The sequence below is a fragment of the Mustela lutreola genome, chromosome 3 (genome assembly GCF_030435805.1).
Source record: "Mustela lutreola isolate mMusLut2 chromosome 3, mMusLut2.pri, whole genome shotgun sequence".
NCBI lineage: Eukaryota > Metazoa > Chordata > Mammalia > Carnivora > Mustelidae > Mustela > Mustela lutreola.
Genome location: NC_081292.1, coordinates 167,325,366 through 167,350,778, shown reverse-complemented (window position 1 = coordinate 167,350,778; position 25,413 = coordinate 167,325,366). Strand labels below are relative to the sequence as shown.

Genomic DNA, 25,413 nt, shown 5'->3' with positions numbered 1-25,413 from the left:
CCTCTCCAGCCCAGGCAGCCAGACGGCGGCTCGGTTACCGGCAGTGGCAGTCGCTCCAAGTCCTCACCCAGCGGTGACGGTGACGTTTCTCAGCTTTTGTATTCTTCTTTGGGCAGCTTTGCCCACTCAAAGCCCTCGGTGATGTGAAGATCAAACCAATTACCTACCGAACAAAGCAAACTCATCCTGTCGCTCATGTCGCTGAGCATTTCCCTTTGAAAACAGGGTGAGCTCCCGAGGAGATAATGGCAGGAAGGACGCACCTGCCGGGCTTGGAGGAAAGGAAGGATTGATTTTCTCGGGTCTGGTCTGGGCGCTAATAGACTCTGGTGACTCAGGAGAGGAGGAAGTTGTACTTTTAGTCACTTGAGGCTGTTAGCTGGTGCCTCCTGGCCCAGAGCGACCCGAGGCTCTTGCCAGCTAATGACTTTTAGTTCGAGCAGCCTGGCATAATGAATGAGCGCCTTCCTGTGCCAACCAGGAGTGGCGGTGACCACAGCTCCCTTACGGTAGTGACACGTCATACCTTTCAGATCCAGCTGCTTCACTTGCTGAATTTGTCATTCTTCTTGCTCACCCCTTGCCCTCTCTTGTGGTGCCACTCCCAGATTTTACTTGGTGTTCTAGAACTCTCAGTGTCAAAACGGGCCTCACGCTCCCCTTCCCAGGTCCCGTTATGGATGGTGGCCTTAGCTTTCCTTCCAGTTCTTGGGAATTTAGTGCTTCTGCGGAGATGGGCCCCAGATTCCTGCTGGTGAGAGTGGGCTCTGTCTGCCGGCCACTCCCTCATCTTGGGGATCCCATTTAGGGTCGGAGGGAAGAACTGTCCTCCCATGGTAAAAGTGTCCCCAAAGGAAAGCTCAGTGTCTTGGTCATGATGGTGGATCTTTGGCCTGGGTGGCGACAGGATCACAGGAGTGCCCCACCCTACAGACCCTGGTTCACGAGGGCCAGGACTGGCCCCAGCACAGGCACTGGGGGCGAGTAATGGAGACTTCCCCCAGAGTCCTGTCTCTGAGCACAGTGCACACAGATGACCAGCTGAATCCCAGTCTGTTTGGTTGTCTCAGTGTCTCCCAGGCTGCGAGCCCACAGATGCCGACAGAGAAGAGGAGACCCTCAGGAGGAAGCTGGAGGAGCTGACCAGCCACATAAGTGACCAAGGAGCCTCGTCCGAGGAGGAGGGGAGCAAGGAGGAAGAAGCAGAACTGGACAGGAGCCCCTCCATCAGGGACCTCCCGGGGGCAGGCCTGGAGGTGAGGCCACCTGACTGGGCTCAGCAGGACCTGGGAAGAGGCAAGAGCTCTTGACTCCCGGGCCAGGAGGCAAGAGCTTGTGACTTAGCCCCTTGCCCACCCCAGGCAGCCAGCCAAGCTCTGGGGGGCCCTGGGCCCCAATGGGAGCTGCATGGGAGGCTTAGCCCCCAGCCAGCCAGCTAGTCACCCAGCCCCAAGTTCAGAGGAAAGAATGCCGTAGGATGGGCCCATCTTGGGGAGCGCCCTGCCGTCTCTCCTGCTGGTCGTCACGCTCCATGCTTCCCCCTCCCAGGTGAGCGGGGCTGTGGGCCAGACGTACAGACAGGAAACCATCCCCGGGGACCCTCAGGACCTTGTGCAGCCCAGCAGGACCACAGACAAGGAGCTGCTGGAGCTGGAGGACAGAGTGGCTGTCACAGCCTCAGAGGTTCATCAGGTGGAGAGTGAGGTAACACCAGTCCCGGGGGTAGGGGGTCTCCAGGCGGAATCGTGGTGGGATTCTGGCAGCTGTGGACAGTGCACCAAAGCTCCAGAACAGGAGCTTGGGGTTTCTGTGGGGATTGCCCATACCACCACCCCTGTTTTCATCCCATTTACCTTGGGGAGAGGCAAGCAGGGTGTTCAGCCCTACAGGAATGATGCTGACACTTACCCCTCCATATCCCAGGAGGAGGGGCCTTCTCCAGAAGCAGGCTCCAGTTTTAGGACAACCCTGAGGTCCGGAGCAGACTCTGACCCAAAGGTCATCCTGTGAGTCCAAGTGTGGGTCCAGGACTCAAGCGCCAGGAGCCAACAAAGGTCGAAGGACACTGCCAGGGTCTCTCAGGGACAGCCAAGATGACTGAGCTCTGCTCTGCCCTCCCCCGGTGTCCCCCAGAGAAAAGAGGGTCTGCCCCTCGGGCTGCAGGGGGAGTCCGCACCCACGGCCCTTTCTCACTTCTGCTCATCAGCAGGTGCCCACCAGGAGTAAGGAGCGTGTCTCCAGAGCTGTGTGTGTTGGGGACAAGCCACCCCGAGGACTTTGCATTAGTTTATTCCTTCTTGCTTAGAAAATGATTTTCAAACTCCTGAAAATAGCAAGGCACAAAGGCACAGCTGTTGCACTCTTTGATGGAGCCTTGCCTTCATGGAGTTTCTGCTTTCGTGGAAGGAGATAGAGGCCAAGCCAATGACCAAAGATCGGTTCTTGAAGCCAGCCGTGCAGGGAGGAAGTGAGGGTGGCTTGGAGGAGCCCCCAGGTGGGCTGCTCAGCAAGGAATATTGCAAGAAGAAGGCAGCACACATGTGTGGAGGTCCTGGGGTGGTCTTGAACTTGGCATGTTCAGGAAGGAGCAGTGAAACCCTGAGCCTGGGGCAGAAGGAGTGAGGGGGAGAGGGTAGGAGACTGCTGCAAGAGGAGGGCAGAGTCCAGAGAGCCGTTGGAGGGACCAGAATAGGGGTGATGGGGCCTTGATTCTGTTTCCAGAAATTTCCTTTGGCTACTGTGGGAGCCAGGGTTGGGGGCCCATTTAAAATGATGTCAGGAAGGCAGGCTCTGCCAGAGGCCAGTCAAGCCTTTGCCCATAGTGTAGGCCTGTCTCTTAGAGCTGTGGTGACACTGTCCGCTGTCACTGCCCCTCCTGCCATCCCTGGGGGGAGCCAGATTTCCCAAAGTGCCTGAAAATGTACAGAGCCCCCCTCCTCCTGCATGGGGGTGACCCTTGAAGGAGCCCCCTCCTCGACAACCATGAAGATACATGAAAATGGGCCCCCAGGAATCGCATCTGTTGGGACCCCATCTTAAGGGGACTGTAAGAAAGCTGGTGAATGGGAGGCTACTCTTCCTGGACTGTGACGTCAAGCTGGTGTATCAGAGTGACGTCCGTGTGTCTGTCCTTTTTCCTGCCAGGTCTCCAACATCAAGTCCAAGATTGCCGCCTTGCAGGCTGCAGGGCTCACCGTGAAGCCTTCGGGAAAGCCCCGGAGGAAATCTAACCTGCCGGTGAGTCCAGGAAGCCCGGCGCCTGGCTTTGTGCCCAGAGCCCCGGCCAGAGCCACCCCCGGGGGCCTGAAACCAACAGGCTGACTGGCCCCCTCCCTTCCCACCCTGCCAGCCTGGCTGGGTGTGACTGGAACAGATTCCCTGGGGACAGCAGGGAGGGGGCTGCCCCCCACCCTCCACAGTAGGTCTGGGACAAACACTCATCTGCCCAGAGTCAAGCTGGGGTCCCCAGAGCTGGTCACACCGGTGGGGCAACGTGGCAGGCAAACACAGGGTGGTCCCGGGGGAGCCCCAGGTCTGGCTGCAGGAGGTACACAGGACATTCGAACTTCAGATAAATGATGCGTCACTTTCGAGTATGAGTATATCCCCTGCGATGCTTGGAGCCGACTTATAAACCGTATTCGTTGTTTCTGAATGTCAAAGCTAACGGGCTGTCCTGTGTGTTACTGGGCTGTACCTGGCAGCCCAGGCCACTGGGCTGGTGAGCTGGGGGCTGACGGGCCGTCCCTGAGCACCTGGCCCCATGTTTACGGAGAAAGGCCGTGCCCCTGTCCCGCTGGTCCTCCTGGGGCAGGCGTCAAACAAGCCACCGTTAGGTACAGGCCTTTTCATTGTCCCCAGATATTTCTTCCCCGGCTTGCTGAGAGACTGGACCGGAATCATAAGGATCCGAACGCAGACCCCATGGAGGAGGTATGTGTCGTTCCAGGAGGAAGAGATCGGGGCCACTCTCTGGCAGCACAGCAAGCAGGGAGCTGACACGTGTCAGTGGGGCTGACCCCGGCACACCTTGCAGTTCGGCCTGCCCCGCAGGGCGGCTTCCCCAGAGGCACACACAGGGACAGACTTGGTGTCAGAGCATTGGTTGGGGAAATCCGGGAAAACCCAGATGAGGAGCGGGAAGGTGGGACCGACGGGAGGAGGCCAGCAAGCCTTCCACCTCGGCAGACCCCACGCAAGGTATCTGTGGCTCCCAGTGACGCCCCGGGCGTTGTCTTGTATGGGGCAAGGAGGCTGCATGGACCCCCCTCCAATGCCATCAGTCATGGATAAGTCCGTTCTGGGCTCTTCTCCCTGGCCCGTGCGGGCTGGCGGGCTCCAGAGGCCTGGGGACAGGCTCACCAGGGGGACGTGGGGGCCAGCTGTGGAAGCATCAGGAGCCAGCGTGCATGCGGTGTTACGGGGCCCGGGGTGTGGGAGACGGTGGCCCCGCTCACAGCGTGCAGGGCATCTCCAAGGTATAGGCCGTGTGGTTGGGGGTGCAGTTGGAGGCGCCCTCCCCAGTGCCCCCGAAAGAGTGGCGTATGTTCCCAGTCCTGCCTGCTGCCTGATGTCCCCTCGGAGCCACAGTGAACACGCAGCACTTCTGTGTGTCGTGACAGTGACACTGGTAGCTCTTTAGAGTTAAAAACTGTGCTTTTCTGAAGGCTCCTTGCATCTGAGGTTTACGTACCTGGTGAGGAAGCATTGCGGTTAACCCTGTTGTCCCAGTGAGAAGACCAAAGCCCAGAGAAGTTCACGTCCTTGACTGAGATCACGCAGACCATAAATGACAGGATAAATGATGGAGGAGTCTCAGCCCGGGCCCCCGGGCCCTGACCTCCCACCCTCTTCTGGAGGCCCTGGAGCTTACTAATGGGCTCAGGGAAGCCCAGCCCTGGAGGCCTCTCCAGCAGGCTTCCAGGTGCATCCCCCACACCTGCCAGGCAGAATACCAGGCCAGACGTGGGAAGATTTCCAGGGGAGTGAGGCCACCTGCTCATGCCCAGCAAGGCAGAACAGGGAGAGGACAATCCCATCGCGGAGAGGCAGTCAGCGGGAGTGAGGGTGACGGGAAGGCATGGGGACCAGCAGCCATGGGATTTAGGAGCATGTGAGGAGCGGGTAGTCTCCCGCTAGCCACAGGAGGGGGCTACTGCCTCATTTTCCAGATGAGTTCAGAGAGGACACACAGTCGTCCACATCATGAGGGTGGGTGGGTGGTGCCTGGACTTGAACCCAGGTCCGTGGGGCTGAAACGTGTGCTCCCTGCCCTCCCGCCCACTGCTGACAAAGGTAAGTGTCTCTTTTATGCTCTGATATTTGGTGTTTCACTTATTGATACCGTGCATTTTAATATTGATAAAAGTCCCAATATTGCCAAAGAACAGAAGGCAGCGGACAGAATTCACTAGAATCTGGAAGAATCGTGGGAAGTCCCAAGTTCGCTCCCCGTGTTGCTAAGAATGACAGCAATTCATGATGCCCAGAGACGTCTTCTTTCTTCTAGATGACAGTGGCGCCCTATCTTCTCAGAAGGAAGTTCACTAATTCCCCGAAAAGCCAAGGTAAGAGTTAGCAGCTTCCCTCATCCCCACAGGCTGGGAAACGAGCTGGAGGGTGTGGGAGTGGCCAGTCGGGGTTCTGCGCTTCTGGGTCATCCCCACGACACAGCGTCTCCTGCCCCGGAGCCTGAAGGGCCCTCCCCGAGCCACCACGGCCACCGGCAGGAAGCACTGCGGTGGCTGGGTGTTCTGGAATTCTCTGCACTGAGGACACAGAGGAGGTGACGCTGGTGTTCTCCATGTTTTGGGTCGTAAGTGGCTCTCTGGCTTCAGCAGCTCCCGACCCTCTCAGGCAAAGCACAGAACATCAAGCTTCCCTTGATGTCTCAGTAGCAACAAGGACATCAGCTTCACTCAGGGTGAATGGGAGGGAAGGCCCAGTTGCCTTTCCCGTGGTGCTCGGCCAGGCTGCCAGGGAATCGTGTGCTGGTGCGTTGCTCCCCTTGCAGCCCGACCATGGGTCACCAGAGGGAAGCAGCCTCCTTTCCCGGTCAGGGTTTAGTCCCCTCGCAGGAATTCCAGGCCTCCAGGCCTCTGAGCCACCATGGCATCTCCTCTGTCCCTACGTCTGAGCTGCCCTCACAACCCCCTCGTTACAGCTCTGCCCACAGCCACGGTCCCAGCGCGCAGCTCCCTCTGTGTTCCTCTTCTGCTCCCGAACAATCGTTGGCTCCCACCAGCTGGCAGAATGAGTGGGATTTCTTAGCACAGCCCTTCTAGACTCTCACCTTCCGGCCCACACAGGAGCCCTGAGTGAACAAGACACACTCACAGGCACCTGTGGGCATTGATCGCTCTGTGCGCACACACACCTCCGTACCTTTGCCTGGGCTGAGCCTTCTGCCCAGAGCCCTCCTCACTCCCTTTCCTACCCACCTCTGCCCTCCGAGGCCAAGTGCATTGTCTCCCCCACCCCAGGAGTTTCTCTACCACCTCCTCAGAGCAGGTCTCTGCACATCCCTGTTTGTGCCCAGCTCTCCTCCGTGCAGCTGCCTCTCTGCACCCCAGAGCTCCCTGTAGCCAGGCAGGTCAGGCCGCAGACAGGGCAGGTCCTGAGACCCTCTGAGGTGAAGCCCCCACTCAGAGCCATGAGGCCACCTGCCAAGGGCCGGGAGGAGGCTCCTGGAGCACATGCACCAGCACCGGAGGGAGCTTCCAGCAAGTGCCACGGCTCCCACCCAAGTGAGGGCTCCCAGTTGAGCGGGAGGAGCCCAGGTGAGCGCCTGGTGTCGGTCAGAGGCCGCTCACCTGGTCCCAGTTCCCCTGGAGCTGGCAGGCTTCCCAGGGGCTGAACAGCCCGGCTGTGACTGCTGGTCCCCACACGCTGCTCCTGCCACCACAGCCAGTCTCGGCGGAGTGGCTCTCAGCTGTGGGCCAGACATCCATCCCCACATCAGAAGGATTCACTGCCGCATGGCTGGGATCTCTGGGTGAGCAGTTCCCTCCGTAGAGTTTGGTCTGGGAGCAGGAACACGTAGCAAATCCTGGCAACACGTTCTCCACCCAAAAAGGAACCCCGAGCTCGTTTGCCAGCCCCCCTGCGTAAATGCGACCGTCAGCCCTCCTTGGTGGCCTCTGCCAGTTTCCATGGAGTAAACCTGTCCGCGGCGGCTGAGGTCAGGCTGCCTAGATGTCGCAGAACATGGGGCTGGGCAGAGGAGACGCAGCCCAGCACCCCCTGCACCCCCGCCCCGAGGAGCAGGTACATGTCAGGCGGCCCCCCGACACCTGCTAGAGGAGGAAGGCCACTGGCTGCCCGCACCCAGGGTTTGCTCACCTGTGGCTCACAAACAGCTGACTAGGATGGGAAACCAAATGCCCCTCTACATGACTGAACCCCTGGGGGGGCACCCTCTGTTCTGAGGGGCACACCCCCCCCAGGCCCATGGCACGTCACATAACTGAAGGAAATGCCGTAGCGTTCTGCGTTTCACTCGAGGGAGCATTTCTGCCACCGCCGTGAGATCGGGTTTTAACGCTCGCTCCAAGGCAAGGGAGAAAGAATAGCACTAAACTGTGTGTTTTCTCCTGCGCTCCCTGAAGGTAAAGACGGGACCTCCTTTCATCGGCAGTCGGCGTACCGCGGGTCCCTGACACAGAGAAACCCCAACAGCAGGAAGGGGGTGGCCAACCACAGCTTTGCGGTAAGCCTGTCTCCTCCCTCCGGAGGCGTCTTGAAAGCCCCGGGGCCCCTTCTCCAGTCTCCGTGCTGGCGTTAGGACTCCAGAGCAGAGAAAATGGGCGAAGCTAACAGTGAAATCAACCAAAGATTTAAAGAAAAATTGAAAACGTTTCTTAAAGATGCCAGAATATACCAGTGATATGGGCTCCACTTACCCTGGGCTGAGTCTCGACTTGGGGAAGGGGACCCTCCGTGACAGAGAGAGTACACTCAGGGGAGGGGACCACCCACAAGACAGTGAGGACACTCAGGGGAGGGGACCATCCTTGAGAGAGAGGACACAGGGGAGGGGACAGCACCCGAGGCAGTGAGGACACACTCCTCAGCCCCAGCAGCTCACCCGTGCAGTAAATCTCATTCAGCAAACCATCTGTGCAGATATTGGGGTCAAGGCTGTTCCCAGGGGCCATGGGAGAGAGCGCTCTGCAGAACACCTGGGCTGGCAGCCCCTCATGAGAACCCAGGAAGGCTCCTGCTGCCCTGCGTGGACACCACCTGTCCAACAGCACCTCACACATGTGGCTCTGTGACAGCTCAGAAGAGGTCATCTCTGGGGACCTCGAGGTCATGCCCATGTCCTGTGGATGGCCTTGATGACTTGGGGCCGGTGGCTGCAGTCAAGGCCCGAATGCCCTGTGCCCCCGCAGTGGCTGTCCACTCCCACAGGCGCTGTATTCTTTCCTCAAACTCCATTTTTAAAAGGGTTTCCAAGCATCTCACACTAGGGACGCACAAAGGTGGGGAAAGGCTATTCCTAACTGTGTGAGCTTGTACTGGCAGACAGGGAGGGGTGGCTCGCCGTCTTTAGGTCACCCCAACAAGGGGACAAGGACATGTGTAGGGGTTGCTGGGAAAGGGTAGAGGTGCCTGCGGGCCTGACAGAGGGCTGGTGACCATTAGTAAGAAACTGACCAACAGGGACTTGAAAGTCTAAATGCTTTCAAGTTCGAAAATACCTCCATGGGTTTCAGAGCTTTAAATTTTCAGATACTTTCTATCTATACGCCCCCTCTGATGAAGGGCAGGTGCCGCTGACCCAGCGTCACAGCTGGGGGAGCAGAGGCAGAGACACTATGCAGAAGCCCCATGGTGACTGACCAGCACCTTCTATGTACATGTGTCTGTGTTGTTGTGTGCATTCATGTGTATGTGTGTGTACAAGTGTACGTCTGTGTTTGTGTGCCCGTGTCTGCGTGTGTGCACCCTCGTATGTATACACACTCATATGTCTGTGTACGGGCCCACTTGTGTCTGCATGTGTGGACACACTCCTGTCTGTGTGTGCATGTCCACGTATGTCTGTGTGTGTGTACACTCCTGTGTGTGCACCCTCATATGTCTGTGTGCGTGCCCATGTGTCTGTGCATGTGCACACACTCATGTCTGTGTTGCTGTGTGCACTCCTGTGTGTGCAACATGTGTACCTCTGTTTGTGCATGCCCATGTGTCTGTGCATGTGCATACACTCATATGTTCGTGTTGCTGTGTGTACTCCTGTGTGTGCACACATGTACATCTGTGTGTGTGTGCCCCATGTCTGTGTGTGTATGCCCACGTGTGTCTCTGTGCATGTGTACATGCCTGTGCATGTGCACACTCATTTATCTGTGTGTGCATGCCCACATATATGTCTGTGTGCACACCCGTCTGTGCACAACTATGTGCTGTATATATTTGTGCTCCACAGAAACCTGTGATGACCCACCAGCCCTGAAGGGGGAGGTTTGTTGGAACAAGATGGAGCAACACAGGGCCCTGCCCTCACTTCCCCTCTGCCTCACCATCCCGTCCCTCCGTCTTCCCCGTGCTCCGTGGTGGACATGGTCCAGGAGAGACAGGACACAACACCGTCCACAAGGGAACTCCATCTGTGAGGGGACAGCTTTCCCAGACCCTCGGCTCCTCACTCACGTTCATGGACAACCTCTGCCCCCACCCTTGCTGGCCTGCTCTGATCCATGAGAAACATCTAAGCTGACATGTTTTTCCCTTAGGACGGTGTTAAACTTTTTGAAGGACACCCAGAAGAATGTTCTCGGTGTGATCTTTTAGCCCTTTCCCTGCTGGCTCGGTGCTGCACCCTCTGTGTGTTCCCCACGCGGTGTCAGAGCACAGTCAGGCACTCTGTGTGTTTCTGTGTGTGTGCACGCATTCAAGGAAATCGGGTATCAAGATGAATGACTGAACTCATGGCCAGCTGGCCTCACCGAGCCCCTCACAGCTATTCTGTGGGTCCCCTGTGGTTCACAGACTGGGAGAAATTACGCTGTGGTCAAGGGCAGCCCGAGCATGGGGCAGCAGGTGGGCCTTTGACCTATGTCCAGGGCAGATGCAGAGGACCTGTGGGAGAGGCAGATGCTGGAGCCCTGGGCAGGTGGGCGAGAGGTTGGGGCTGGCCCAGGGCTGCCACTGCTACGGTGACATCCAGCAGGACAGAGGGCCAGGGGCAGTCAGGGATGCCTGCCGGCCACCTCCAGCCACCTGCCATCCATACTGTGCTGAGCTCAAAGTCCTTCTCCATCTGGGACAGTCTGGCATTCACTGTCACATCTGGGTGTCTATGTGGCTTCTCCAGTTTTCAGAGGAGCCCGCTGCGACCCTTGGGGCTGCCTTGGAGCAGTAACTGTAATTGGAAACACCCCCCCCCCCCAAAACTGAGCAGCGGTACATGCTTCACAGGGACTCATGTGTTTAATCCTTGGATTAAATTTAGGCCCATTTTGTAGAGGAGGACACAGCCCTGAGTGTGAGGCTCCTCTCCTGCAGCGAGAAGCCACCATGTGATCCTCTGTTACTTTCTAAAGTGACTTTGAGCCAGCTTTGACGTTTCTCTCTTAAACTGCCTGGTGTTTGTGTTCAAATGAAATGGGAACCGGAAGCAGATGGAGAAGTGGTGCCCCGAGCCTTAGCTAGCGAGCCCGTCTTCTGCCCTGACGCTGGACAGAGCCCCACCCCACCACCACGCAGACCCTGGACCGCAAGCTTGGCACGTTCACTGAGCCCTAAACACAGCCGCCGCAGAGGAGACGCTGTTCCTGGGCTGGCCCACGGGGTTCAGGAATCAGCTTCTGGATCGATCCGAACAACCAGGCTACAGATTGTGCTGGACCTGTAGAAAAGACGGATCTGATGCCCCTTCCTGGGATGGAAGCTGCTGAAATATATAGCTCCTGACTCACTGCTCAGTGATGGAAAGGTTCCTACAAATGAAAGGGGATCGGTTTCTTTTTTTGGCACACCTCTCCTTATTCCCAAAGTAAGCTAAAGTCACTGTGAGTTCACAGGAGTCAGAGAGACAGCCCGATGGCCCTGGTGTGTCCCTGAGTGTTGATGGAATGAGACAGTGGGTCCCCCATCCTACTTGCCTGTACCCCAGCCCCTCATTAGCCGCATTCCTCCACTGCTAATTTGAGTGCTGACAACTTCAAACTCAAACGTACCAGTCTCTTCTGCCAGAGTGGCCTTCTTGGGTCTGTGAATTGTCCCTGTGCCCGTCAGGTGAAGCAGGCATTCTTGCCCTCGGCGGTCCCGCGGAGCACCCCAACAATGCGGGAGGCCCCGGGATTCGTGCTGATCTGGCGTGTCCTCAGCGAGGTTGCCCGGGACCAAGTCTCTTTCCCCGCCCCCTGCATGGGTCCCTCAAGCCCCCTGGATGCCGCAGCGCCTTTCCATGCCCCCTGAGCTCCCTGCCTTTGGTCACCTGGGCACTGGAAGTGTGGCCAGTACCGCACCCGCGACCAGCCACCACCTCCCCTAGCATCTCCACACCGCCCCTCCAGCTGAACGGGTCTCGCCTCACACACCCCCCACCCCGCCGCTCACTGTGCCCACTTGTGTGCACTCCAGCCTCCCCGTATTCCTCTCCTTCACCCCACACTCTGTCAAGAGAACCTGGGCCTGTGGAATTTCCACGCGGTTCTTTCCCATGACATCTGAATATTGCTGCTCATAGACACGTCAGCCCACCTTTTGATAAAGCTGCCGAGTCTCCAACCGTCACGTGGCTCGGTACTGTCTGCGCGCACACATGTTGGTGACCTTGGCTGTGACTTATGAACTCGCAACCCCGGGGAGCTCTGGTCACTCCGGCTACTGTCCTGTGGGGCAGCCCAGGGCCTTAGGAGGGCCACCATGCGCCCGGGGCAGCCCAGGGCGTCAGGAGGGCCACCATGCGCCCCACTGCCCAGATCCTCTGGCCTTCCCAACAAGCCCCTGGGAACCTTGAGAGGCCTGTCGGTTTGAGGGACTTCATCCAAGGCAGGCCAGCCCCGCCTCTTTTCTCCAAAGCCCCCTGCTCCTGCTCCCCCTGAGGACACCCACCCCGTGTGAAGGCCTGGATCTGCCGGTCTGGCCATATCCATGAGCTTCCTTGTTGTCCCTGTTGTTTTTGTGCTACAACAAGAGCTGAGTATTTACCGTCCAACACCCACCGGGGGAATGGTGACTCCTGGCCTCTGTCCCCGACTTCTGCAGCAGGGCTGGCGAGAGCAAGGGCAGCACACCAGCTTCTCCGGAGTCTGCCCCCACCAGCGCCGCCCAGCCACCTGCGCTCTCGGCCACCCTCCACCCCTGCACTGCCTGCCCCCTGCGTGTTCGGAAAGAGGCCTGTCGCCCCACATTAGCGCACAGTCCAGGCAAACACTGAAGACATTACAGCTTGGGTAGTGATGGCAGCCAGCCCGGATCTCGACGGGCCCCGAGGCTGCTCTAACCAGTCATCACAGTCTGGGCTGCTTCAGACCAGAGGTTGACTCTCTGTGCTGGAGGCCGGAAGTCCTGAATCTGTGTCCACAGGGCCCGCTCCCTCCAGAAGCTCCAGGACAGACTCCCTTCTCTGCCCTTTCCAGCCTCGGGGGCTCCCACCGTCCCGAGCCAGCAGCTGCGTCCTCACAGGGCCCTCTGTGTTGGTCTCCGGTCTCGCTCCACCCTCCTCTCACGGGGATGCTTGTCATTGCAGGTAGGACCCATCTCGATCACCCAGCGTGGTCTTCTCATCTGGAGATCCTTCCCCTAATTACAAGGACCTTTTTCCCAAATAAGGTGGCATTCTCAGGTTCCAGGAGCTAGGAGGAGAGTCTGGGGAGACCCCGTGCAGCCCGCTCCAGCTAAGTGGGGAAACCCATTCTAATCCACAGCTGATGGAGTGAAACCCCCCATGCAGTCCCTCAAAGAGAGCACAGAGCCGGCAGAAGGAGCTCTGCGCCCTCGCAGGGGAGCAGCCTCCTCCCCCACCTCCCCGGGAGCCCCAGTCCCCAGCACACACTTCACTTCTGAGCGTAGCAGCGAGCTCGGGCAGCCGGCCTCCCTCTCTGCCCTGTCCTACAGCACAGCCACGCTGCCCCTGCCCTCCTGGCCCCAGGGCCCCATGGACACCCCACCCCCCGGTGCCTGTCCTTCCTCACCCAGTAGCAGACTTAGCCCTTCCTGCCCCCATCAAGGCCCGAACACCCGTTTTGGGCAAGTAAACCTCCGGTTCCACCAGTTTAGAGAAGAGAGATGGGGGCTCAAGGCACAGAGTGGCCCTGGCCAGACACCCCAGAGCCCAGCCTGTGCTGACATAGCAGAAAGCTTCAGGAACAAAGGCTGTGCACATGTGACCTCGCCAAGCGGTAACTTGGAGGCCCGAGCACAGGAAAATCCCACACCTGTGGGGTTCTCAGCAGTCGGGGTTCCACCCAGAAATGGACACAGAGCCACTGTGCTGCCAGTATTCAGGGGGCTGTTGGGCATGAGTGACCATCTTCCCCAAGGCAGTGGCCTGTGGAGAGCCCAAGGCATGCATGTGATCAGCGTTCCCCAGGCAGAGAGAGGAGAGGCTCCCCAGGGCTGTGATGGTCATAATTTCAAAGGGCCCCCAAACCACCCACTCTGTGCCGGCCTTTCCAGGGCTCACACAACTGCTCACATGCCGAGGTTATGTCCCTGGCTCAGGGGAGGGCTTCCTTGGGAATAAAAAAAATAAATAAATAAAAGAGGAAAACGTCATGAGGAGCTGGAAGCACAGACCTCCTCAAGATCTCTCGGAGTCTCAAGTGAGCTTGGAGCAATGCAGCCAGAGGCACTCTGCCCAGGTCACCTCGTGTCTGACCCATTGTGGTCCAGGCCCAGGCACCCACAGCACTCCAGGGGGTCAGGGTTCTTCCACCACAGTGACAGAGCAAGGCACAAATCTGTAGGTCTCTGCAGCATGGAGTGGAAACACCCACTTCACAGGGGCCGGATAACCCACCCCAAAGCCACGCTAAAACTCTTTTGCGCTTGCTTTCTGATCCCCAGGCTCTTGGCATCCAGCGCGCGGGCCAGCCGTGGGACCAGTAAGCAGGCCCACAAAGCCCATAACATCAGAGCTGTTTTTGCACAGAGTTATTATGACCTATGAGCTGTCTATGTGTTTTGTTGGTTAGAAAACAGAAAATGGAGACCAGCTAAGGCATTAAGAACAGTCAGCATCATCTCTCATCCAGCAAGCATGCCCGTCCCTCCAGACATCCATCTGGATGTTCACGTTCAATTTAAAACTGCAGGTGACTTCCTTGGCAAGGAGGTGAAGCCCGCCCCGGATGTTACCCCACAGCTGTGGCTTCTCAGGAAAGAGCCAGCTCCAGAAAGAAGACTTTACTCCCTCCTGCTGCCCAGATTCCCCTGAAGTTGCCCCCAGTGAAGTCCACCCAGAGAGAGACTCGCTCAGAATCCCAAGGCAAGGGTCGTACTGGAGAACGGAGCATTTGACTACATCCCTGCAAACACAGCAGTCTGTGATGGTCAAATTTATGTACCAGCTTGACTAGGTCATGGTGCCCTGATGTTTGACCAAACACAAGTCTAGATGTTGCTGTGACAATGTTTTTTAAGTGTGATTAACATTTACAATTAACGGCCTTCCGATAAAAGAGATTCTCCTCTGTAGTGTAGGTGGGCCTCATCTAATCAGGTGAAGGGCTTCGGGGAGAAAATTCTCCCAAGGGGGAATTCTGCCCGAGGACTGCCTTTCAACTCCAGCTACAACCTTGTCTCTTTCCTGGGTCCCCAGCCTGTCATCCTGCCTTGTAGATTTCAGACTTGCCAGCCCCACAATCACATGAACCAGTTTCTTACATCTCTATACAGACACACAGACACACACAGACACACACACACACACACACACACTATTGGTGCCAATTCTCTGGAGAAAACTGACTCATGCACAGTTCCCACATAAGAGCTGGTCTAATAGTTTCCACACTGGAAACTTAGAAACCCTTTGGGTGGGAGTCATGTATAAACCTTGGAGAACACCATTTCCGTTGATCACAATATGATGCCAGGTTCCCAGAGCCACTGCCCCTTGGGGCAGGAAGATGCTCCCACTACTGCTCATCTCTCACTAAAACTTGATCTCAGCTCTCGGGCACTTTGCTTCCCACATGACACATTCTCGGGGACTTTGCTTCCTACATGACACATACTTGAGAAACAACTTTCTGACTAAAAGAGGAGTCCTTTAAAATGTTCTCAAGAATTTGGATTTGCAGTGGGCAGAAGATATGAACAGACATTTCTCCTAAGAAGACATACACATGGCTGACAGACACAGGAAAAAATGCTTGACACCACTTGGAGTCAGAGAAATACAAATCAAAATCACAATGAGATAGCACCTCACACCAGTCAGAATGGCTAAATTTAAGAAGTCAGGAAAAAGTATATGGTGGTGAGGTTGCGGAGAAAGGGGAACCCTTTTATAATATTGGTGGGAATGCAAGGTGGTGCGGCCACTCTGGAAAACAGCATGGAGGTTCCTCAAAAAGTTGAAAATAGAGCTACCCTACAAACTAGCAATTGCACTACTGGTTATTTACCCTAAAGATACAAATATAGTGATCTGAAGGGGCACGTGCATCCAAATGTTTATAGCAGCAATGTCCACAATAGCCAAACTATGGAAAGAGCCTAGATGTTCATCAATGGATGAATAGATAAAGAAGATATGGTATACACACACACACACACACACACACACACACACACACACACACTGGAATATTACTCGGCCATCAAAAAGAATGAAATCTTACAATTTGCAATGACATGGATGGAACTAGAGGGGATTATGCTGAGTGAAATAAGCCAGCCAGAGAAAGACAATTATCATATGGTTTCATTCATATGTGGAATTTAAGAAACAAAACACAGGAACATAGAAGAGAAGGAAAAATAAAATAAGATGAAACAAGAGAGGGAGACAAACCATAAGAAACTCTTAGCTCTTGAGAACAAACTGAGGGTTGCTGAAGAGGAGGCGGGGGGGAGGGGGTCACTGGGGGATGGGCAGGCAGGGGCAAAAGTGATGGAAGGAGCACTGGGTGTTATACACTCCTGATGAATCCCTGACGTCTACCTCTGAAGCTAATAATACACCACATGTGAATTAAATTGATTTTAAATTTAAAAATGTTCAAAAAAAGAGTTTGGATTTTCAGAAGCCTTCTATATCAGAAGCAGCTTGGTTGCCGACGGAAAACCCACCCCCAACCAACCACCACGGCCACCCTGCTGCTCAGACTCTGGTGACTCCCTGTCCCCAAGGCCACCTCTTTCCCATCAGACTGTGCATGTCTGTCTGGGCCTCCAGAAGGACCCCATGTTTAAGACACATAGGCCAAAGCCACAGGACTAGCTGCTTCTAGAAATAAGCACCAGGAAGAAGTATTTCATCAGTCACTCTTGACACTTATGGAGCACTGCTTCTGTCTCCTGGAGCTGCTTCACACAGTGTACGAGCCAGGTGGCTGAGGACAGCTGAGATGGACTCTCTCCTGGCTTGAGAAGCTGGAAGTCCAAGCTCAAGGTGCTCGCAGTGCTAGTTCCTTCTGGAAGCTCCAAGAGAGAAGCCATGTCATCCTCTGCCCGAGGACAAGCTGAGATGGTCTCTCTCCCAGCTTGGGAGGCTGGAAGTCCAAGTTCAAGGTTCTCACAGTGCTGGTTCCTTCCAGAAGCTCCAAGGGAGAAGCCATGTCCTCCTCTGCCCCAGCTCCTGGTGGCTGCTGCCACCTGGGCTTGTGACCACGTCACTCCCATCTCTAACTCTGTCCTCACAACACATTCCCCAAGTGTGTCTCCATATGTATGTCCTCTTCTTAGAAGGACCCCAGTGACTGCATTCAGGGCCCACCTTACTCCAGCATGACATCATCTTAATTTGATTACATCCGCAAAAACCCTATTTCCAAATAAGGTAGCATCCTGAGGTCCCTGGTGGACATGAATTTTGAAGGGACACTATTTGACCCATTGCACCATTATGGTCCCAAATCTAGGCCCCAAAACAGCCACCCATCATCATGTTTCTTGCTGCATGTTCCCGGACATCCACCTTGTTAGAGGTAAAAGTTCAAAGATCTCAAAAGCAGTCAGTTTGCTCCAAAAAGTGGGATCCCCTTGATCATGCCAACATGAAGAACAAGGAGGGGTGAGTCCCTCAGGAGGATCTCTTCAATGTGGGGCTCCTTTCATTGCAAGGAGCAGAACCCACTCAAACCGGCCCAAGTGAGAGAGTGTGTGGGACTCGTGACACTTTCCTGAAGGACAATGGAGACCCCAAGACCCAGCCTCAGGAAGGACAGGGCCAGGGGAGGCTCCAGGGCAGCCATGCCCTCGTGGACTCTCTGAGGTGTCCCTTGTAACCGTGAACCCCCAGTGGCCTCTGCAGTCCCAGTCCTGACTGTCCCCTGCAGTGGTCATAGTTCATAGTTGCAGACCCAAAGAGACAGCATGCACAGGGCTGTGAGCCTCCCAGGTGCTTGGGTGGGGCTGCCGGATGGAGAGCAGAAGCCCTCCACTTGACTAGCAGCAGGACATTGATCCCACACATGGGTCGCCACAGTGTCCTGCATTTGGACTACGGAAACCAGACTGTGGTCTCTCCACCAGGGTCTGAGGGCCCCCCTCTACAGTTCAGGAGCCACACCTGCAATGAGTTATCTGCCTGCTGGAAATACAGGGGGAAGCTGACTGCCGCCCAGGGGCTCAGTCCAGCCCACAGCCAGTTTTGTTAGAGTTCCTACTGGAGCCCAGCCACCCATAGTCATGGCCAGGTCACCTGTGGCCGCAGCAGAGATGCCAGCCCACAGAACTGATAAGATCTGCCGACCCCTGACAGAACACAGAGTGCCCAGGTGGGGCCAGGACTGTGGATGGCTTTGAACTCTGTGTGCAGGGCAGTTCAAGGACAGGAGGGCAGGTGGGAGCAAGCCGCAATGCCTATGCCGCCTGCCAGCCCCGCTGCTGGCCATCACCTGCTGGAGGGCCCCCACAGTGGCAAGGGGTCAATGCCACACTGGGACAAAGCCACTTAGCTGAAAGGGGAGGATTCACTGTCTGACACATTCACAAGCACGTGCGTGCACACACGTACGCTTGACCTTGTGTGCTTAAGTACAAGCATGTGCACACATGCATATGTACACATGGACAAATACATATGTACGTACATGCTTACATGTGCACATACACACACCTACACACATACATGTGCACGTGCATGTGTACAGGGCAAACGTGCTCCCACGGCTCCTCTCTTGCACTGGGGGCCCTGTGCGCACACATCTGTGGGGATCGCCAGACGACCCCCTCAGACAGGACCACACCCCAGGAGAGAGTGTCCTGTGTCACCATCACTACTCTTCACCACGAGTACCGGCAGCTTTTGACTACAGATGATGCAGAAATTCTGGCAAAATCCAGTCTTGGTGTCCTTACCCTGCAGCCCAGGGCAGAAGACCCCGCCCACCCTCCCCCCCTGCCCTGCCCTGCCCCTGCTGTGTCCCCAATACTCCCCATTGCCAGGGAGCCACAGAACCTTCACTGCTGGGAATGGCAGCTGCGGGGCAAGGGCGAAGTGCGTGGGACAGACACCCTGAGGGTCATGTGCACCCCGAAGCTTTCACTAGAAGTCTGACAGAGGCATGAAGTGGGGGGTTGTCCCCCCACGCTCACCCAAGGGGAGCCACCAGGAGGCCTCTTCTCCAGAAGGGGCTTCTGACCACAGAAGTGCACAACCTTCATGTCCTCTGTAATCATTCCAAGCACGAAGTTAGCTCCTCAGTCGCAGTTAGATTGTAGAGTATCATGCAGCTATTTTAAAGCTATTCTTTTAACAACTCGAGGGCCTGTTGAAGGGAAGCAGCGAGATTCAACGTGCAGACATCCAGAGAACGTACCCTGACAATGGGCAGGGAGACGCCCCCCTAGAAGGAGACACATCACGTGTGCTGAAGGACTCACTTCCTCCATGGGACTGGTGCTGTTTCCCCTCATTTCCAACACATGCTAAATTCTTCCAAAATGTATACAAATTGCTTTTATAATAAAAAACGAATTTGTTCATTATTGTACAATAAAAATTAACTTACTTGTTTTAGAACAGTAACAAACTTGCTCGTTCCACACCTCAATTGTGAAGACTATGGAAGGCCTAGGAGAAAGCATTTTGGGCATTACGGAAACAGGACAAATGTGGTCTGCGTGTCACCGGCAGGGACAGAGGGCAGATGCCGGGCGGGGACGGGCTAGGCTGGGGGCTCGAGCCACCATGCTGCATTCACAGCGGGCCCTACGGGCGCCGGGGACTCTGCTGTCAGCCCAGGGGCCAGCGTGATGAAGGAAGGCTAATGTGTTTTAAAACCACTCGACCCAAATGCAATTATATAACAGGAAGGGACAAATCACATAGCTGATGAGTTTAAAAAAAAAAAAATAGAAGACAGAAAAGGAAAAGCGCAGACTCTGTCCTGATGCCGCCCTGGGAGGGAGGGGGAGGTGCGGGGGGTACCTGGGGGGTGGGCTGCCTCCTCCTCCGGTAATAAAAGGGGGTGAGCTGGCTCTGTCTGGGTCACCACCGAGCCGCAGCACGCTCACCACCACCCTCGTAGGGACCTGTGGTGAGTAGCTCTCGCGCTGTTTCTCTGGGCTCCTTCCCGCTCACTATCCTCCCTGGCGGGCTGGGGGTTGCTCCCTGAGTCAGAGAGTGGTGTGTCTGTGGGCCACCAGATTGCCCAGGGGCCCCCACACTGAAGCGTGGTCCGCAGTGGAGACAAAAGGCAAATTGTCCCATGCAACTCCTCTGGGAATGCGGACCGGGAAGCCCAAAGGATCGGCAGCAAAAATCTTTAGCCAGCAGAGAAGCAGGTCCTTGGGAACCGGGAGCTGGGCGCTGCCAACCTCTCCAATGCCAATCACTTGGTATGGGTCCTGCCCAAAGGAACAAGAAACAGCCCAGCCAGTCTGGTTTGTTCCTCTGCTTCCTGGTGATAACTGCTAGTTCCTCCGGACTGGGGACCCCAACACTGCCCAGTGTGTGACACCCCAATGGGCCTCTGAAATGGAGAGAGGTGGTCATTTTAAATAGCTCAGACCATGAGCACTCTCCATGGGGCTCGGACAGGCTGGAAAGTCAAGGTCAGCAGAGGGGGTCCTCCCTGAAGCAAAGGGGGCTCCCAGGAGTCTTCCAAGTGCCAAAGATGTAGGTGCCTGCAGCCAGGGCACCAAGTCAGCCTGACAGATGTCCCTTAGGTAGGTCAACGCCTCCACTCGGGCAGGGTGAACAAGGACTTTCTGAATGCCTCTGGTGCCCACAGCCCTCTGGTGCTGCCATGCCCCATGCGTGGTAGGGGTCCTGCTGCATGAGAGCAGGTCCCATCTCCTGGAGACACAGCAGGTGGCATCTGGGATCATAATGCACTTGGTAAGGACAGAGGACAGACTCCCCTGCATCTCCTGGCTGCTGCCTGCCCTCTGGGGTGTGTCCGGAGGTCCTAGTCTAAGCAAGGGAAAGAAGCCTGCACCAGGGTCCCAGCCCACGAGAGGCAGAGGCATGACACACCCCACCCCTGGCCGTGTCTGAGGTAGGCAAGTTGCCCCCACAACTCTGCAGTGACCCTGAGTTCCTTGGGACCAACCCCCCACAGCCTACTCACCTCTGCCCTCCCTGCCTGGGTGCACAACATGCACAGCAGTACAGAGACTTCCCATCCTTCCAGTTCCCTAACACAGATGGACAGAAAGACCAAGGCAGGTCCAAGACAGCCCATCACTCTGCACCCCCTTTCATACACCTCCCGGATCCTTCCCACAACAGAGGGTCGGTGCAAACCTAAGCCTGTCAGAGGCTGACACACACGATGGCCTCAGGTAACTCTCTCTGGACAGAGGAGACAAGGAGGTCCCAGGGAGGGTGACAGATTTCACAAAGAGTTGGGTTTGTCTGCTAGGTATGTGCCCAGGACCACCCTAGCACAGATCGGAGTGTGCAATGCAGTGTTGCCCCACACACGTGCACTCACATGTGCACACACTCCCATGCACACTGGCACACATGCACACACACACCCATGCACACCGGTCCATATGCACTCTCTCGTGCACACACTCCTATGCACACCAGCACAAATGCACTAACACCTCGTGTGTGCACACATGCACTTACATGTGCACACTCACACACAGTTGAATGCAGTGCACTCACGTGTGTATACACATTTGTGCACACAGACACACACAATGCTCACATTATCTAGGGTAGCCACCTTGGTGAGCACACACCTGCACGTGTGCATAACATCACTCTGGCCCTTCTGCCCCAGGTTGCGCCCTCCTGTGTGGGATCCCACCTCCAGCAGGGCCTGAGTGAGGAGCAGGGGGCATGAAGGCTTTGCAGACCTGGCTGCTGTGCCTGCTGCTGCTGTGCCTGGCTCTGAAAGGGGCTGCCGGCCAAGCCCACCAGCATTCCATGGAGATCCGCAGTAAGTGCCCAGGACACCCAGATTTAGCCTCCCTCACCTGCTACCACCGCTCCCCGGACGAGGGACCCTGGCTGGGGCCTGGCCACCTCCTAACCAGGGGTCCCGGCATCGCTAGGTGCCTCAGCTCTGGAAGGGGTGTGGCCTGCTGTTCACCAGGCTTTTCCGCAGAGAGGCCCTGTCACCGGCTCTCCGGCACCCCTGCCCTTGCACAACACACAGTGGAGGGGGTCGCTTCCTGCCCCTGAAGGTGGCCTGGGCCAGAGTTGGCCTTTTCTACCCCAGCCCAAGTACCTGGGTGGGGGGGGTAGGGTTTACTGGTGAGTTTGAATTCCCATTTCCCGAAGCTTCCTACTGACCAGCACTGGCCTTGTCACACCCTCTGGGTGTCCCTGCTGCACAGGTGGTCCCAGCATGGCCTGGGCAGGTGGACAGCCGTGAGCTGGGGACCCTGGGGGAGCACTGCGTGTGAGCACTGGGCCCTGCCACCCACGGGAGTGCACGGCGTACGCATGCCATGGACACAGCACCCACACCCATATGCGGCCCTCACCCTTTCCTTCCCAGCCCCGGACATCGATCCCGCCTGGTACACAGGCCGCAGAATCAGGCCCGTGGGACGCTTCGGCCGGAGGAGAGCAGCCCTGAGGGACGTGGCGAAGCCCAGCCTCTGGCGACAGCCCGCCTGCTTCCCCCTGCAAGGAGGTGCCGAGCCCGCCCAGGATGGGTGACAGCTCAGCCCACAGAGGAATAATTGTGGAGCTGTCCTCCCGCATTCCCCGTTCCACAGGCTACTTGCCCTCCAGTCCTAATAAAAGCAGCTGGCCTTGCTTAGACGTGTCTTTGTGGTGGCCACGTGGGAGCTGTTTGTCCTCCTGGCACGTTTGCTTGAAAGGACACTCAGAGCCTAGCAGCCCAGAGGTGCCATGACTTGCCCGAAGGCACCCCACACTGAGTAGGGGACCTGGGGCCTTTTGGGGTCACCTGCAACCTATTGCATGTGCACCCTCCACCTGGGCCACTCTGAGTGGCTGCCCAGGCTGTGCACTGCACCACCCCATGCAGGAGGCCCCTGGAAGAGGGCAGCACAGCCCCTCAGCCTGACCTGTCCCTCTCCGAGCCCAGTCCCTTTTACCCCCTTTCTGAGTACTCCGAGGAGAAAGAGGAGCATGAGCTGCTTGTTTCAAACTCAACCAAGATGTCCCTATGTCCTGCCTCCGACCAGGCAACGGAGGCCAGCCTTTCCCTCTGAGACTCAGTTTCCACATCTAAACACCCTGGGGCAGTAACACCCATCTCATTCAACAGCTCAGGCAGGCATAGCACGTGTTTGCTGGCCAACCCTGTGTACGTTCAATGTAGACCCCTTCCCCAAGGCCCTCTCCAACCCAGCGTGAGGGAGTGAGAACAGTGGGGACAGGCTTATCCAGTTACTTCCACACCCAAAGCCCATGGGCCTCTGCCTTCACCCTGTTTTCAGGGTCTCAGGAACCCACCCTGACCACAGGACTTCTGTCGGGCCACACTCAGGAGGCCCCAGAGCGAGCCTGCAGGACCCCAGACCCCAGCTGTCCCTGCTCCCATTCAAGGAAGGGGCATCCATAGCTCCCCAGACATGGAGAGGCGGCAGAGCTGCCCCACCTCCCCAGCCACAGGGAGACCCCAGGGAAGGCAGAGGTCAGCTCGCCCAGGGATGAGCCCCTGCTACATGGGCACCTCCCCAGGGTGCAGTGAGCACAGGGATGGGAGGGGTGAGGTTGTACCCAAGGCAGGCAGGTGCTGCCCAGGCCTGGGAGAGCGAGCAGCCAGGAGAACAGTCTGGCACGTCCTCAGACAGTTACACATCGAGTCACCATATGGCCCACAGCGCTCCCAGGTATGTCCCCAGAAGAAGTGAGAACAGGTGTTCAAACAAATGTTTATACAGAAATGTTCACAGCGGCACAATTCACAAGAGGCAGAAAGGTAGAAACACCAAATACCCAGCCAGGGATGAACAGATAAACAAAACGTGGTCCAGCCAGCATGGATTATGATTCAACCATAAAAAGGGACGGAACTGGACTGAATGCTCCAGTTTGGGTCCTTGAAAACGTGATGCTAGGTGGAAAAAGCCAGACACAAAAACCCACATCCTGCAAGATCCGATCTACATGAAAATGTGCGCCAGTTGTCAGGGTAACTGCTTACTGGGATGAAAATGCGTTGGAACCAGACTCAGATGGTGGCTGCAGAACAGTTTAAATGGGCTAATACCACTGAATTGCACACATTCTCAGAGAAGAGTTCAGGGTGAAGCTCAGACAGGACGTGAGGTTGGGCAGCTCCAGACTCCGACACCTCTTCTGTGTCCCAGAGGGAGGAAGGGGCAAGAGGTTGTATGTTTCCTACAACTTGTCATGAAAGTTTTCAAACATACAAGGATGTTCAAAACGTAGCCTAACGAGCATCCACACACCCTCCACTTAGTTTCAACCATTATTACCGCATTTCTCTCTCTCTCTGTCTCTCTCTCCCCCTTCCCATTTGGAAGTAAGTTGTAGACATCGTGACATTTCCCCTAGATGTTTCCATATGTTCCCCCTCAAAATAAGGATGGTCTCCTGCAAGACCATAAAATTATTGTCCCTGATTCATTTTTTAATAATTCTGTAATATCATCTAATTTCTAGTCCATATTAAAAAATCCCCACGGCCAAAAAGTTTTGGCTATCTTGTTTTCTTTCTTTCTTTTTCTTTCTTTCTTTCTTTCTTTCTTTCTTTCTTTTTATTTTTATTTTTTTTGAAACCAGGTTACAACCTAAATCCACTGTTGCTGTTAGGCATTGCTCCTTAGCCCCCCACCTTATTTTGTCATGACATGGACTTTTACAAGAGCCCAGACGCATTATCCTGTGAAATGATATGGGAGGTGATGTGTGGATTGGTCCCCAGAGGGTGGTTACCTTGTTCATGTTCCGTCCCCGCATTTCCTGTGGCCTGAGAGGGAAAGGCAGGGCCTCAGTCTGATGGGTTACTCAGGGCTCCATGTCCCTTCTGTCCCGCATCATCTGATGGACAGTCCAGGCCCCACTCGGACAGATGCTGGGGCCAACCCTCCCATGGAGGAGGATCTCAGCTATAAGGGGTCTTCCTGTCCCTCACTGCGTGCTTGAGGCAGCAGCCGGTTTACCCAGAGCCCCCAGCCAAGGATCTAAGCACCCACTGAACATCCCCACTGGGAGCCCATGTCCTCACCAGCGTGTTGCACCAGGAAGATTCTCCAATTCCTTCCACATTTGTTACCATATTCTTCAAAAGGAGGTATCTCTCTCTCTCTCTCTCTCTGTTCAACACTTACAAATAATTTTTGGGTGCTCAGATTGTCCTCAGTTTGGCCAGTGGGAGTTCCAGCAAGAGGATAAAGGGAGCCCAACGTAGGCCCTGAACTCACAACTCTGAGATCAAGACCTGAGCTGAGATCAAGAGTCAGACACGGGTGGCTCAATGGACTGAGCCCCCAGGCACCCTGGGAATACATTTTGGAAGAAGAAGAATGGATCGAGTCAGGTCCTCTGGGCTGTTAAAAAAAAAAAAAAAAAAAAAAAAAAATTTGAAGATCTAATTGACTTTATTAAGCGACTCATGAATGGGGCCACAGCCAGTCTAGCCAGTAGTGAGAGGTTCTGTCAAGGTGCAGAGAAGGAAAGGTGTTGAAAGGCAGAGGCAGAGAGAAGGCTCCTTTTGTCTTAGAGTTTATTAGCCTTGTTGAGGGAGGTCGCCCTAATAGGGGAGAACGGGTCTCTCAGAGGATCACCTCCAGGAAATTCCAGTACATCAGGCTAAAAGTCACATCTGGGCAGAAACTGCGGTTGGGTTGAGAATGAAATCTGGCTTTACTGATGCCTTA

General features: G+C 55.9%; 2 protein-coding genes and 1 long non-coding RNA gene across 4 annotated transcripts in view; 2 read left to right on the top strand and 1 right to left on the bottom strand.

Annotated features, from left to right (window-relative positions):
- MLPH (melanophilin) overlaps nucleotides 1-11,181 on the top strand; it is a 43,566-nt gene extending 32,385 nt beyond the window's left edge. Inside the window, exons 10-16 of one of the 2 annotated variants that reach the window (XM_059167613.1) lie at nucleotides 1,071-1,256; nucleotides 1,549-1,704; nucleotides 3,145-3,237; nucleotides 3,862-3,933; nucleotides 5,510-5,567; nucleotides 7,608-7,708; nucleotides 9,434-11,181. In XM_059167613.1, the coding sequence (XP_059023596.1) occupies nucleotides 1,071-1,256; nucleotides 1,549-1,704; nucleotides 3,145-3,237; nucleotides 3,862-3,933; nucleotides 5,510-5,567; nucleotides 7,608-7,708; nucleotides 9,434-9,460 (693 nt within the window). In that variant the 3' untranslated portion in view covers nucleotides 9,461-11,181. The remainder of the gene's footprint in view (nucleotides 1-1,070; nucleotides 1,257-1,548; nucleotides 1,705-3,144; nucleotides 3,238-3,861; nucleotides 3,934-5,509; nucleotides 5,568-7,607; nucleotides 7,709-9,433) is intronic. The other variant, XM_059167614.1, reaches the window with a different exon arrangement.
- On the bottom strand, nucleotides 10,777-20,772 carry LOC131827293 (uncharacterized). Its single transcript, XR_009351963.1, has 3 exons — nucleotides 20,703-20,772; nucleotides 19,140-19,201; nucleotides 10,777-10,855 (listed from the first exon to the last, which is right to left on the bottom strand). It is a non-coding gene; the product is annotated as an uncharacterized LOC131827293 (long non-coding RNA).
- Nucleotides 20,555-22,563, top strand: PRLH (prolactin releasing hormone). The gene is made up of 2 exons (XM_059167617.1): nucleotides 20,555-21,527; nucleotides 22,092-22,563. The coding sequence occupies exons 1-2, from the start codon at nucleotides 21,428-21,430 to the stop codon at nucleotides 22,253-22,255; spliced, it is 264 nt and encodes an 87-aa protein (XP_059023600.1). The 5' UTR covers nucleotides 20,555-21,427; the 3' UTR covers nucleotides 22,256-22,563.
- Nucleotides 22,564-25,413: the final 2,850 nt, after the last annotated feature.